Source organism: Camellia sinensis, unplaced genomic scaffold (genome assembly GCF_055761805.1).
Source record: "Camellia sinensis isolate YWXY unplaced genomic scaffold, ASM5576180v1 Unanchor3, whole genome shotgun sequence".
NCBI lineage: Eukaryota > Viridiplantae > Streptophyta > Magnoliopsida > Ericales > Theaceae > Camellia > Camellia sinensis.
Genome location: NW_028129178.1, coordinates 15035924 through 15047933, shown reverse-complemented (window position 1 = coordinate 15047933; position 12010 = coordinate 15035924). Strand labels below are relative to the sequence as shown.

The following is a 12010-nucleotide window of genomic DNA, read 5'->3' as shown; positions in this document are numbered from 1 at the left end:
ATAGTTCCGTAAGTTTTCACAACTTACATCGGTCCTTCCCGGGGTGTTTGACGTGTTCTTCGGGCCTTCTCGTGACTGTTACACGATTTTGGCCCCCGATAGCTTATTTTTTAGCTTAAGTGTGAAAAAAGTGCATTTTTTGATTTAGTTCTCAAACCCAGGGTCCCGTGCTAGTTCCGTAAGTCTCCGCAACTTACCTTAAACCCTCCCGAGGTGTTTGGGGCATTTCCCGGTCCTTCTCGTGACTGTTAACCGGTTTTGGCCCCCCCGGTGTCCAATTTCCAAGCTTAAGTGTGGAAAAAGTCTCTTTCCAACTTAGTTTTCAAATCAGGAGTCCCTGTGCTAGTTCCGGAAGTTTTCACAACTCGCGTTGGTCACTCCCAAGGTGTTTGAGGTGTTCCGGGTCCTTCTTGCGACTGTTACATGATTTTGGCCCCCCGATGGCCTACTTCCAAACTTAAGTGTTAGAAAAGTTTGTTTTTCGTCCTAGTTTTAAAATCGGGAGTCTCGTGCCTGTTCGTTAAGTTTTCACAACTCAAATTGGTCCCTCCTGAAATGTTCGAAGTGTTTCCCGGGCCTTCTCGTGGTTGTTAAACGATTTCGGCGCGCCGAGGCCTATTTCCAAGCTTAAGCGTGAAAAAAGTACCTTTTCCGACCTAGTTTTCAAACCGTAAGTCCCACGCTACTTCCGTAAGTTTCCACAACTTACATTGGTTTCTTCCGAGGTGTAGTAGGTGTTCCACGGCCCTTCTCGGGACTGTTACAGGATTTTTTTGGACCCCGATGGCCTATTTTCAAACTTAAGTGTTTAGGAAGTGCATTTTTTGACTTAGCTTCCAAACCGGGAGTCCCATGCGAGTTCCGTAAGTTTTCACAACTCACGTTGGTCCCTCCCGAGGTGTTTGAGGTGTTCCCTGGACCTTCTCTTGACTGTCACACGATTTTGGCCTCCCGATGGACTATTTTCAAGCTTAAGTGCGAGAAAAGTGCCGTTTCGGACTTAGTTTTCAAACCGGAAGTCCTGTGCTAGTTCTGTAAGTTTTCACAACTTACATCGGTCCCTCCCGAGGCGTTTGACGTATTCCCTGGGCCTTTTCGTGTCTGTTACACGATTTTGGCCCTCGACGGCTTATTTTCGAGCTTAAGTGTGAAAAAAGTATATTTTTTTATTTAGTTCTCAAACCGAGAGTCTCGTGCTAGTTCCGTAAGTCTCCGCAACTTGCCTTGGACCCTCCCGAGGTGTTTGGGGCATTTCCCGGTCCTTCTCTTGACTGTTACCCGGTTTTGGCCCCCCCAATGTCCTATTTCCAAGCTTAAGTGTGGAAAAAATGTCTTTTTCCAACTTAGTTTTCAAACCGGGAGTCTCCGTGCTAGTTCCGTAAGTTTTCACAACTCGCGGTGGTCACTCCCGAAGTGTTTGAGGTGTTCCCGACCCTTCTTGCGATTGTTACATGATTTTGGCCCCCCGATGGCCTACTTCCAAGCTTAAGTGTTAGAAAAGTGTAATTTCCGATCTAGTTTTCAAATCGGGAGCCCTGTGCCTGTTCGTTAAGTTTTCACAACTCAAATTGGTCCCTCCTGAGATGTTCGAGGTGTTTCCTGGGCCTTCTCGTGATTGTTACATGATTTCGGCCCGCCGAGGTTTATTTTCAAGCTTAAGTGTGAAAAAAGTACCTTTTCCGATCTAGTTTTCAAATCGGAAGTCCCGAGCTAGTTCCGTAAGTTTCCACAACTTACGCAAGTGTTTCACGGAATTGTTGGATGTGTTCCACAAGCCTTCTCGGGACTGTTACATGATTTTTTTGGCCCCCGATGGCCTATTTTCAAACTTAAGTGTTTAGGAAGTGCATTTTTTGACTTTGTTTCCAAACCGGGAGTCCCATGCGAGTATTTGGGAGGCTTAGCTTGATTTAGGTTGGAGTTTTCTATTTATTCGGGAGGCTTTTCTCGGAACAAATGAAATTACAATGGGCTTCATTTGATTGAAGGGTTGATATCATGTCTTTAACAAATTAGGAGCAATTGAAATAGGCGCATGCCTCGGATGCGCTTCGTTAATGTCATCTCACCTCAGGGATGGCAATGGATCGGGTTTTGAGTGTGATTTCTTGTTTTTAAACTTAATTAATTTAGTGATACAATTTTATACTTTACTTTACTATAAACCTGACAATTTTGACCTACCTACCGCTATAGTTTACCCTACCATGGCACAAATACAATCGGGCCGAGGAATTTTGCCATCCCTCAGGTGCACCTTACTGCACTTTGTGCCTAAGTGCGTGCCTAAGCACGCTTTTGATGGCATTGGCTTAGATTTTACACACATTCCATAAAACATACGGTGTCAATGATTAAGGATGTGCAGTCTACTACCATGTTGTGTTCTTAGGTATTGTTTTTTTCAACATATAGGAATTAGTAGTATTTTTTGTCAATTTTGAATAGATTATTCCTGATGCATCTAGAGAAGGGAACCCAAACTTAGATTAGGTTATTGACCATTGACCAAAATAAAATAAAGAGATTAACTTATTGGTAAGTTTTAGCATGTTGCACAAGATTTATAAGAATGTCTAAACATGAGTGATGATAATGAAGTATTTATTTCACGATGGACATAATGCACTTCAAAAAATTTGATAAATATCGTTGAATTTCTGTAAAACATGGGAATAGCTAACGTGGAATATGATTTCAATTTTTAAAACATTCATGAATAAATAATGCAAATAATATTAATTTTTCTAAATTATTTCCAACATCTCACCAATTTAACCTGCATGGATAGCCTAGTTGTCAAAGGAGTGAACTCTTGGATGAGATATAAACTCAGATGCTTTGGGTTCAGCTCTTGCTGGCATCTAGACCCTGTCTTGGAGAGGTTATCCAAAAGGAAAAAAACCTCGCCAATTTTAAAATTTGGTATTGCTACTCAACATCTTAGGTAGACGTCCTAATTAGATACCTCTTTAAGTTTCAGCTGAAAATTCTTGGAATTACTTTATGGATTTAATGGCAACTACTGAACCTCTTCAAATTACTCGTCTCACTAATTTAGAAATTTCAAATTTGTTTTGGTTTCAGCTCTCGCTTCTTCTTCTCTGTTTCTTTCTCTCAACATCTTCTGCTTCCTTTGTCTCTTTCTTCTCTGCATATTCTTCTCTTTTCTGCATAGCTTAGCTTCGCTTCTTCTTCCTCTTCTTTACTGCTTTCTTCTTTTTCATCTTCCCAGCTGGTTTCTTCTTCCTCTCCTTAGCTGGTTTCTTCTTCCTCTCCTCTGTTGCTTTCTTTTTCTTCTTCTTCACTGATGTTGCTTCTATTCTCTGCTTCTTCTTTGAATCTATTATCTACTTCCCCGCGCGTCTGCTACTACTCCTACTACTGCTGATCTGTATGTTCTCTACTGTAGCTGTTGTTTTCTCTTCTCCCTAACTGTTGTTGGATCTTTCCTCTGTCACTGATGTTGCCTTCTCTCTTTCTTCTCTGCTGCTGCTGCTGATGATGATGATGATGAGGATTTCATCCGTGTCCAATTACTTAATTTGTTTACTCTTTGCTTGGTGCCACATATGTGTTTTAATGGAATTCTTGTGAGAAACCAGTTTACTTGTTTGGGAGTTTGGGCTGAATGTAGTAAAGTTCTCCATTTGAGTTATATCACTTGAAATTTTTTCTAACCAAAGTACCAAACTAAGCTAAATCCAAGAGTACATAGGAAGGAGAAACTTCGGAGCAATTTTTTGAAACGTAAACATCTCTTCAAACTCGAGATGGGTTTTCTTCGACAAGAGGGGTTTGATGTAATGTGGTCCCATAGGAAAAGATTGATTGCTGATTATTGGCATTGGATAAGCTTATTGCTGTATGTCTGTTCCTTTGCTTTGATTCTCTGTTTTATGAACGTATCTCTGCAACATCTACATAAACTTGGGATTGTACACAGGGATGTAAAACCAGCAAATATTCTTGTAAACGTCATCACCATTTTCTAATTTGTTTTGTTTTGTTTTGTTTCTGATCTTTTTGTGGGTAAGATTTTGTGTTTCCTATTCAAGTGGTTGAATAATATGCTGCTGCCGCCTCTGTTTTTTTATTTGTTGGCAGCTTGATGAAAACCTTCGTCCACATCTGGCAGACTTTGGTTTAGCAGAATATAAGAAAGATCTTAAACAAGTTTCTATGGAGAACTGGAGATCATCTGGAAAGCCAACTGGTGGTTTCCATGAAAAGAATATGGTCGGCACACTCATATATGGCACCTGAAATATTGAGAAAGGAGATATATAATGAAAAGTCAGATGTATATAGTTTCGGTGTGACAATAAAGTAAGAGTTTGACATAAAATTAATGATTTTTCTATGCTCTCTGCCACTTTGAATAATAGCAAATCAAAATGTTGTTTTATCCTTTGTACCTGATGATGTTTTACGAGACAGACAAGAAGTTTTTTGAAATGCTATATGTTGATGACAAGTTAGTGATCGTAGAACCATGCTTTGATACTGAAATATATAGCCTGCACCTGTGCTTGTGGACTTTGGTAGCTCCAAAAGGTTTATTGAGTTTGCTCTACTAATTGTTGGCAGAAATTGCAGTCTTTAGTAGCTAGTACCTTATCAGTTAACATTCTTGAGAAGTTGATGACAGATCCAATGATACATGTTGGACATTTCTTCATGTTAGATGCATGTCCAAATATGTCAATATTTTTTTAGATCCGGACACATTTTGGACACTCGGGGGACACGTGTGTCCATCACTTAGGAAAGGTGATAGGACTTTGTTAGTTAAATTAGTTATTGGACAAATATAGTAAACGTTATTAGTGCTTACGCCCTCTAAGTAGGATTAGATGATCAGACTAAGAGAGATGATTAGATGATCAGACTAAGAGAGATTTTTTGGACCAAATAGATGAGGTATCACAATAACTAGGGAAGTTGGAGAAGATGTGGTTCATACAATTAAGACAGGGTGGCTTAAGTGGAGGAATGCGTAGTCTGCTAAAATTTTCTACACATACCTTGAAATTTCCTTTCTTCAACCTGCTGAGTGCACAAACCACAGACAGCACACATAGACACATACAATTCTCTCTCTCTGTGGTTTGATCAAGTTAAGATATGGCTGACGAAACCCAGAAACCAGCAGCTCCGGAGACTTCGGTGCAAGTAACTGAGGAAGAAATGAAGGCCGAGGAGGCTGCTCCGGAGACCCCCGCTACTGAAGAACCCTCGAAACCCGAAGAAGTCCCTGCCGAGACTTCTGCTCCGGCGGAAGAAGTGGCGGTGCCACCCAAGGAAGTGGTTGTTGCTGTTACTGAAGTAGTTGAGAAAGTCACCGCCGTCATCAACGACATTGGTGCCCAAACTGTCGAAGCCATCGAAGAAACAATCGTCGTTGATTGTGAGGGTGTTGACCTTTGTCGATATGGAACTCTTTGTATCATGCAGCTTGCTTTTCCAGATGCTGTCTATTTGGTCGATGCTATTCAAGGTGGGAAAGTGCTGATGAATGCCTGTAAGCCTGCTCTTGAATCTAGTTACATTCACCTTCTCATCTTCTCATCTCTCCTCAACAAGCTCTCCGCGGTAGCAGCGGTTTGTCCACAGAGACGACCAGTCCTCCTGGCAGCAATAAGACCAACCTTTTGCCCAGGTGGTGCATCACGGCGAAACAGTGCTGGCATGACTAATATGTTGATGGTTACCACCACCATGGGGATGCTCCACGGGGTGTTTTGCTTTATGGTCCACCTGGTACAGGTAAAACCATGCTTGCTAAGGCTATTGCTCATCACACGACAGCAGCCTTCATAAGAGTGGTTGGTTCTGCGTTTGTTCAGAAATACTTGGATGAGGGTCCTCGAATGGTTCGTAATGTCTTTCGTCTTGCCAAAGAGAATGCGCCTGCAATTATTTTGATTGATGAGGTAGATGCCATTGCAACTGCTAGATTTGATGCACAAACTAAAGCAAAAGATGCTTGTATGATTATGATAATAGGACAAGTGGGGGTGGCAGCTAGTGATCGATTTGTGTTCGTTTGATCTGATCCAATCCCTCACCCATCCTCTAAGCCGATCTACTTTTTCTTTTATTTATTTACTTTTACTTTTTCTGGTCTTTATCCCATATCCTCCTGTTCCTCACCCTCTATTTTTTTATTCTCTTTGTTCCCACCATGTCTCACCCATACCCCTTTTTATTTTTTTAAACCAATCTTCACCTCTGCACCCACTCATCCAATCCAAACTCTATAATATATTCCACCGCCTGAACATCCTCCCCCCAAAAATATTCTCTGTTTTCTTTATCTATTTTATTTTTTTATTGTTATTATTATTATTAAACAAACCAAAACAAAAACAACAACAACAAAAAAAAAAAACAAACACCTCACACTGATCTCCACTCAAGCACACCCACCATTTTGCCAACTTTCTATTCTTATTATTATTATTATTTTTATACAAAACCAACACAACCCAACACCAACAGTCCACTTTTCACATCTTTATTTTTGCCACCCTTAATTTTTATTTTATTTTCTGTTTTTCCTTTCCATCATCGCTTGTTCCAACTTTCCACCCTCACATATTTTTATTTATTTATTTATTTATTTTTATAATATATTATATCCCCCTACCATTTATTAGCTCACCGATTCCCACGCCTTCTGATATTTCAACTCTTTCTTTTATTTCCTTTCCCAAAAAAAAAAAAAAAAAACAAAACAAAAAGAAAAAAAGGCAGACGAAGAACTGCACACCAAACTCATTTTATTCATGTCAGGGGCGATCACCATTTTCCACAAAACACAAAAAAACAAAAAAAAAAAAAAAAAACCACCACACCCACAGCGGGATTTTTCTTATCTACTCTGCTGCCGGTCTCTTCTTCTTGCCTCCGTCCTGAGCGGCCCTTGATGGTGCTGCTTCTGTGCTTCCTACTCCACCGAGCACGTTCACTCCCCCATACTCCTCCACTGCAGCATATGGCGGACCTCCAAATCGGAACATCACGGTGGCCTTCCGCTTCAGCTCCTTATTTTCCGCCTTCAGCACACTTATCTTTGCTCGCGCATCCTTATACATGCACTGGAGCAGAGCCAGTTGGGTGTTTAACTGCTGCACCTCATTTGTCCTACTCTGAAGCCGGTGCGATAAGTTTGTGACCGCAGTCATGGTTTCCACACATGACTTCAAAGTATACTGATTGGCCTCAATATCAGTTTGCACCGCCATTTTTTGCTCAACAGACCGCATCGGAAAGTTCAACGGAGCAAAACCAGTGGTGTTTGGTTGAGGTTCACGGGCCACCGCACCAGTTATCTCTCTTGTGGACTCGTTAAGATCGGGAAAGAGGGTGAGCAGACCACGGGAAGAAGAGGCCATTTTCTAGGCAACAGAGTGTTACAGAGTATCTCTCTCAACAACCGAAGAGTTTTTCAGAGGTTTTTTAGCAGGTTTTGTCTCTGCCTCAGCCTCCAACCTTGGTTTAAATAGCCAGGGCAGATACGCCCATTTCGCGCCACTTGACGCCAGACGACAAAACGGGCGCGCAAGCCAAGGTAGTCACGCGCCTCGCCATCATGTCCGGCACACCTTTTTATGGATTGGGCACGCCTTTTGATGGCACGCCTTTTGACAGATTGGGCACACCTTTTGAGGGTGCGACTTTTACATCGGTCCGACATGACCCCATAAACTGTCCTGACATTTGATTCCGGTTAGCTTTTCCAACGGTCCGACATGACCACATAAAACTGTCCCGACATTGATTCCGGTTAGCATCTCCATCGGTTCGGTGTGACCTCGTCAACTGTCCAGACTTTATCTGCTACAACGGTCTGCCATCACCATACAGTGTCCTCTACAACGTTATGACACCAACATACAGTGTCTTCACCAATGGTCTGACACGACCATACAGTGTCTCCTATCCTCTTTTTTTTTTATGTATTAGTCTATTTTCTTGTTTTGTTACTCTCTGCAAACTCAAGTTGGTTAGTTCCTATCCCCCTTGAGTTTGCGGGGGGCTGTTAAAACCTACCATCACCTACTCCACCTACTACACCTACCACCACCTACTCCACCCACTTCACCTACTACATCTCCTATATCAGGAGCCCCTCACCATTTGTAATTTACAACATACATCAATCAATAATACATCAATTTTAACAAGTACCCACTAGATTAAAAGGAAGGTTCTATAGAATGACTACTAGAATAGCGATATTGTATGGGATGGAATGTTGGGCAACTAAGAAACAACATATAGATAAGATGAGTGTTGATGAGATTTCGGATTCCAAGGTAGATGTGTGGCAAGACTAGAAAAGACAGAGTTAGGAATGAGTATATTCGTGAGTGGGTAGGAGTTTATACCGATAGAAGATAAGCTGAGAGATAATAGATTAAGATGGTTTGGTCATATTTGTGAAGACTAACAGAGGCAGCAGTGAAAAGATGCAATATAGTAACGGTAGAGGGAAGTGTTAGGGGAAGGGGAAAACCTAAATTGACGTGGGCTAGTATAGTAAATAGAGATATGAATCTCCTTAATTTGACTAACCAAATGGCTTTTGATAGACTCGAGTGGAGAAAAATGATTCATGTAGCTTACCCTATTTGATGAGACTTAAGGCTTGGCTTGGTTTGGTTTGATTTGGTATTAATTAAAGTATTCATATACAGGACATATAATAAATATATAAAACTATTTATTTTGCAGGTGTCCTTCACATGTTGCATCTTGCATTTTTTGAAATTTGTTGTGCTAGCGTGTCCATGTCATGTCTCTATCGTGTCTCTTGTCCATGTCCATACTTCTTAGAGTGTCTAATAATGGATTAAACACTATTTTCTTGGGCTGACTATTTTCATGTCGTACTTGTCAAAAAGCAAATAGAATGATTGGTCATCTTGATCATTCATGAATGCCTTAATTCACTTTATCTAACAAATTTCATTTCGTGGCAATGTAATAACAAGAAGGGTATGCATGTACTTTATATTGTTAGATTCGGGGATAACATTTCAATGCTAGATAGTATGTATGGACCAGTCTTTTGCTTTGTTATCTAGGTAGCTTATTTCTCTTATCTAGGTAGTGGAGTGGTGGCAATAGTGGTAGTAATGGTAGTCGTAGAGGTGAAGTAGCGACAGTGGAAGTAGTGGTGGTGGTGGAATGGCGTTTGCAGTAGTGGTGAAGGTGGTAGAGGAGATGGGTGGTGAGAGAGAGAAATGAGTGAGAGACAGATAGAGAAGAGAGAGAGAGAGAGACAGAGTGATGAGCGAGAGAGAGACAAAGTGGTCGCTAAAAGTGCATTTTCTTGTAGTGGATCGATAAATCGAGAGGGAGCTCAGTAAATAGAGAAGACGGGAGTGCTGTGAGCAACACAAACACAGTGGGAGAGAGAGAGAAAAAGAGAAAGAGATAGAGAGTGTGAGACAGAAAAGAGACATAGAGAAAAGAGAGATGGATGAGAGAGACAGAGAAAGATAGAGAGGAGAGATGAGCGAGAGACATAAAGAGAAGAGAGATGAGTAAAGAGAAGAGAGATGAGCGAAAGAGACAGAGAGAGAAAAGAAGAGATAGATGAGTGAGACACAGAGAGAGAGAGTCAGATAGACAAACGGACAGACAGAAAAGAGTGATGAAGATGAAAAAATGGATGAAAAGATATAGACAGAGAGAGAGAGAGAGAGAGAGCGAAAAGAGATAAACGAGAGAGAGACAGAGAGAGATGAGCGAGATAGCGAGAGAGATAAAGAGAAGAGAGAAAAGAAAGACAGAGAGAGAAGAGAGACAGAGAGAGAAGAGAGATAGAGAGCGAAGAAAGATGGACGAGAGACACAGAGAAAGAGAGAGAGAGACAGACAGACAGACAGACAGAGAAGAGTGATAAGTGAGAGAGAGAGAGAGAAGAGAGACAGAGACATAGAGAGAGAAAGAGACAGACAGAGAAAGAAGAGTGATGAGTGAGAGAGAGAGAGAGATAAAAGAGACAGAGACACAGAGAAAGAGAGAGAGACAGACAGAGATGAGTGAGAGAGAGAGAGAAGAGAGACAGAGAGATAGAAAGATGAAAAAATGGGTGAAAAGAGAAATGTTCAAAAGAGTAAGACGACGTCGTTTTTATTTATTTATTTTTTTTTGTAACAGAAAAATACCGTTGCATTTATTTAAACCATTTTATGACTATATATATATGAAGCCGTCTCAAAGCCACAATATATATATATATATATATTTTTTTTTAAATTTTTAATTTTTTTTGCAACGGTACGTATTACAATCGCAAAAAACTCTTCCGTTTTCTTTTTTTTTTTGCGACTGCAGCTGGTACCTTTTTTTTTTTTGCGACAGCAATTTTTGTCGTCAGAAATACTCTTTTTTTTGCGATAGCAAGTTGTGCCGTCTCAAAAAGTCACATTTTTTTAGACAGGAAGTTGTGCCGTCTCCAAAAGTCACATTTTTTGCGACGGCAAGTTGTGCCGTCTCAAAAAGTCACATTTTTTGAGACGGCAAGTAGTGCCGTCGCAAAAAGTCACATTTGTTGGGACGGCAAGTTGTGTCGTCTCAAATAGTCACATTTTTTGCGACGGCAAGTTGTGCCGTCTCAAAAAGTCACATTTTTTGAGACGGCAAGTAGTGCCGTCGCAAAAAGTCACATTTGTTGCGACGGCAAGTTGTGTCGTCTCAAAAAGTCACATTTTTTGAGACGGCAAGTTGTGTCGTCGCAAAAAGTTCCGTCTCATAAGTCCACTTTTCTTGTAGTGATACCATCTAGTGTTGTCTTGGGGATCCTTCGGTACTTGTGGGAGAAGGGAGACAATGGAGGACACTCACTTTCTTATGCCCCAATGTGCGGTGAGAAGGATATCCATGTGTTTGGAATCTTTGATGGTCATCGAGGTGCGTCATAAATTAAGAGCTACTTATTTTCATCCTATTGGTGTATTTGGTACCAAACTCAAGCAACAGTGGATTTTAATGAGAACTAAAGCTCATGTGGGTGATCACAATATTAATTAATAAACAATTGCTTGGGCATCACTTGAAGTGTTTCTTAATGAAACCAAAATGGCATAATGAGCATTACAAAGCCCAACTATTACAAAATGGAATTATTTTGGAAATTAGTTTTAAGAAATAAATGTTTAAATTCTTGAAGAATTCCTTTTTTTTTTTCTTTTTTTTTATAATTCTTTTTGGTTGTTTCCAAACATAGCCTATGTGTCGTGCATTAGTTGCTCTAGATTACAATAAAAATGGCAAGATCAAATGCAGGTGCAGCAGCTGCTGAGTTTTCTGCTCGAGCTCTACCAGGATTTTTGCAAAGTCTTGGTTTCATAAAAAGGTTTCTTCCATTCTATTATTCTTGTGGGCTCTTTACATTCTATAATCTATATATGAATCTATTTAATAAGAAGTACATATTTTTATTTTGTATTTGATAACAATGCAGTCCGTCCGATGCATTACTAGAAGCATTTGTCAAGACAGATGTTGCATTCAGGAATGAATTGGATTCCCATCGTAAATGTAAGGGAGTTATTCAGAAAGACTGGCATCCTGGTTGCACAGCCATTGTGGCTCTTATAGTCAGAAACAAGCTTTTTGTTGCTAATGCTGGCGATTGCAGGGCAATGCTATGCTGAGCTGGCAGTGCTTATGCTCTAAGTAAGGTGAGATCGGACTTGATTTATCAACTAAATGACTGTGTAGTTGAAACATTCTATTAGAATAAAACATGGACCTTTTTAAACTTATTTTATTAAAAATTGTCTCCTTTGCTTACCCAAATGGGTTAAATTGTTCTCCAACTAATTCAACTTGATGCTGTAGGATCATGTTGCAAGTTGTCCCGAGGAGAGAGAACATATTATCAGTGAAGGGGGACAGGTCAAATGGCAAGTTGACACGTAGAGGGTTGGGCAGGCTGCTCTCCAGGTTTTCTTCTTATCCTTTGCTTAACGATATTCTAGAAAAATGT

At 40.5% G+C, this 12010-nt stretch overlaps 1 protein-coding gene across 2 annotated transcripts in view; it reads left to right on the top strand.

The window, feature by feature from the left end:
- The window catches only part of LOC114272758 (putative protein phosphatase 2C 47), a 60603-nt gene that overhangs the window by 42691 nt on the left and 5902 nt on the right, over window positions 1–12010 (top strand). Inside the window, exons 4-7 of one of the 2 annotated variants that reach the window (XM_082912477.1) lie at window positions 11305–11374; window positions 11483–11559; window positions 11660–11702; window positions 11863–11967. In XM_082912477.1, coding sequence (XP_082768603.1) covers window positions 11305–11374; window positions 11483–11559; window positions 11660–11697 — 185 coding nt within the window. In that variant the 3' untranslated portion in view covers window positions 11698–11702; window positions 11863–11967. Of the gene's footprint in view, window positions 1–11304; window positions 11375–11482; window positions 11703–11862; window positions 11968–12010 lie in introns of both variants that reach the window. The other variant, XM_082912476.1, reaches the window with a different exon arrangement.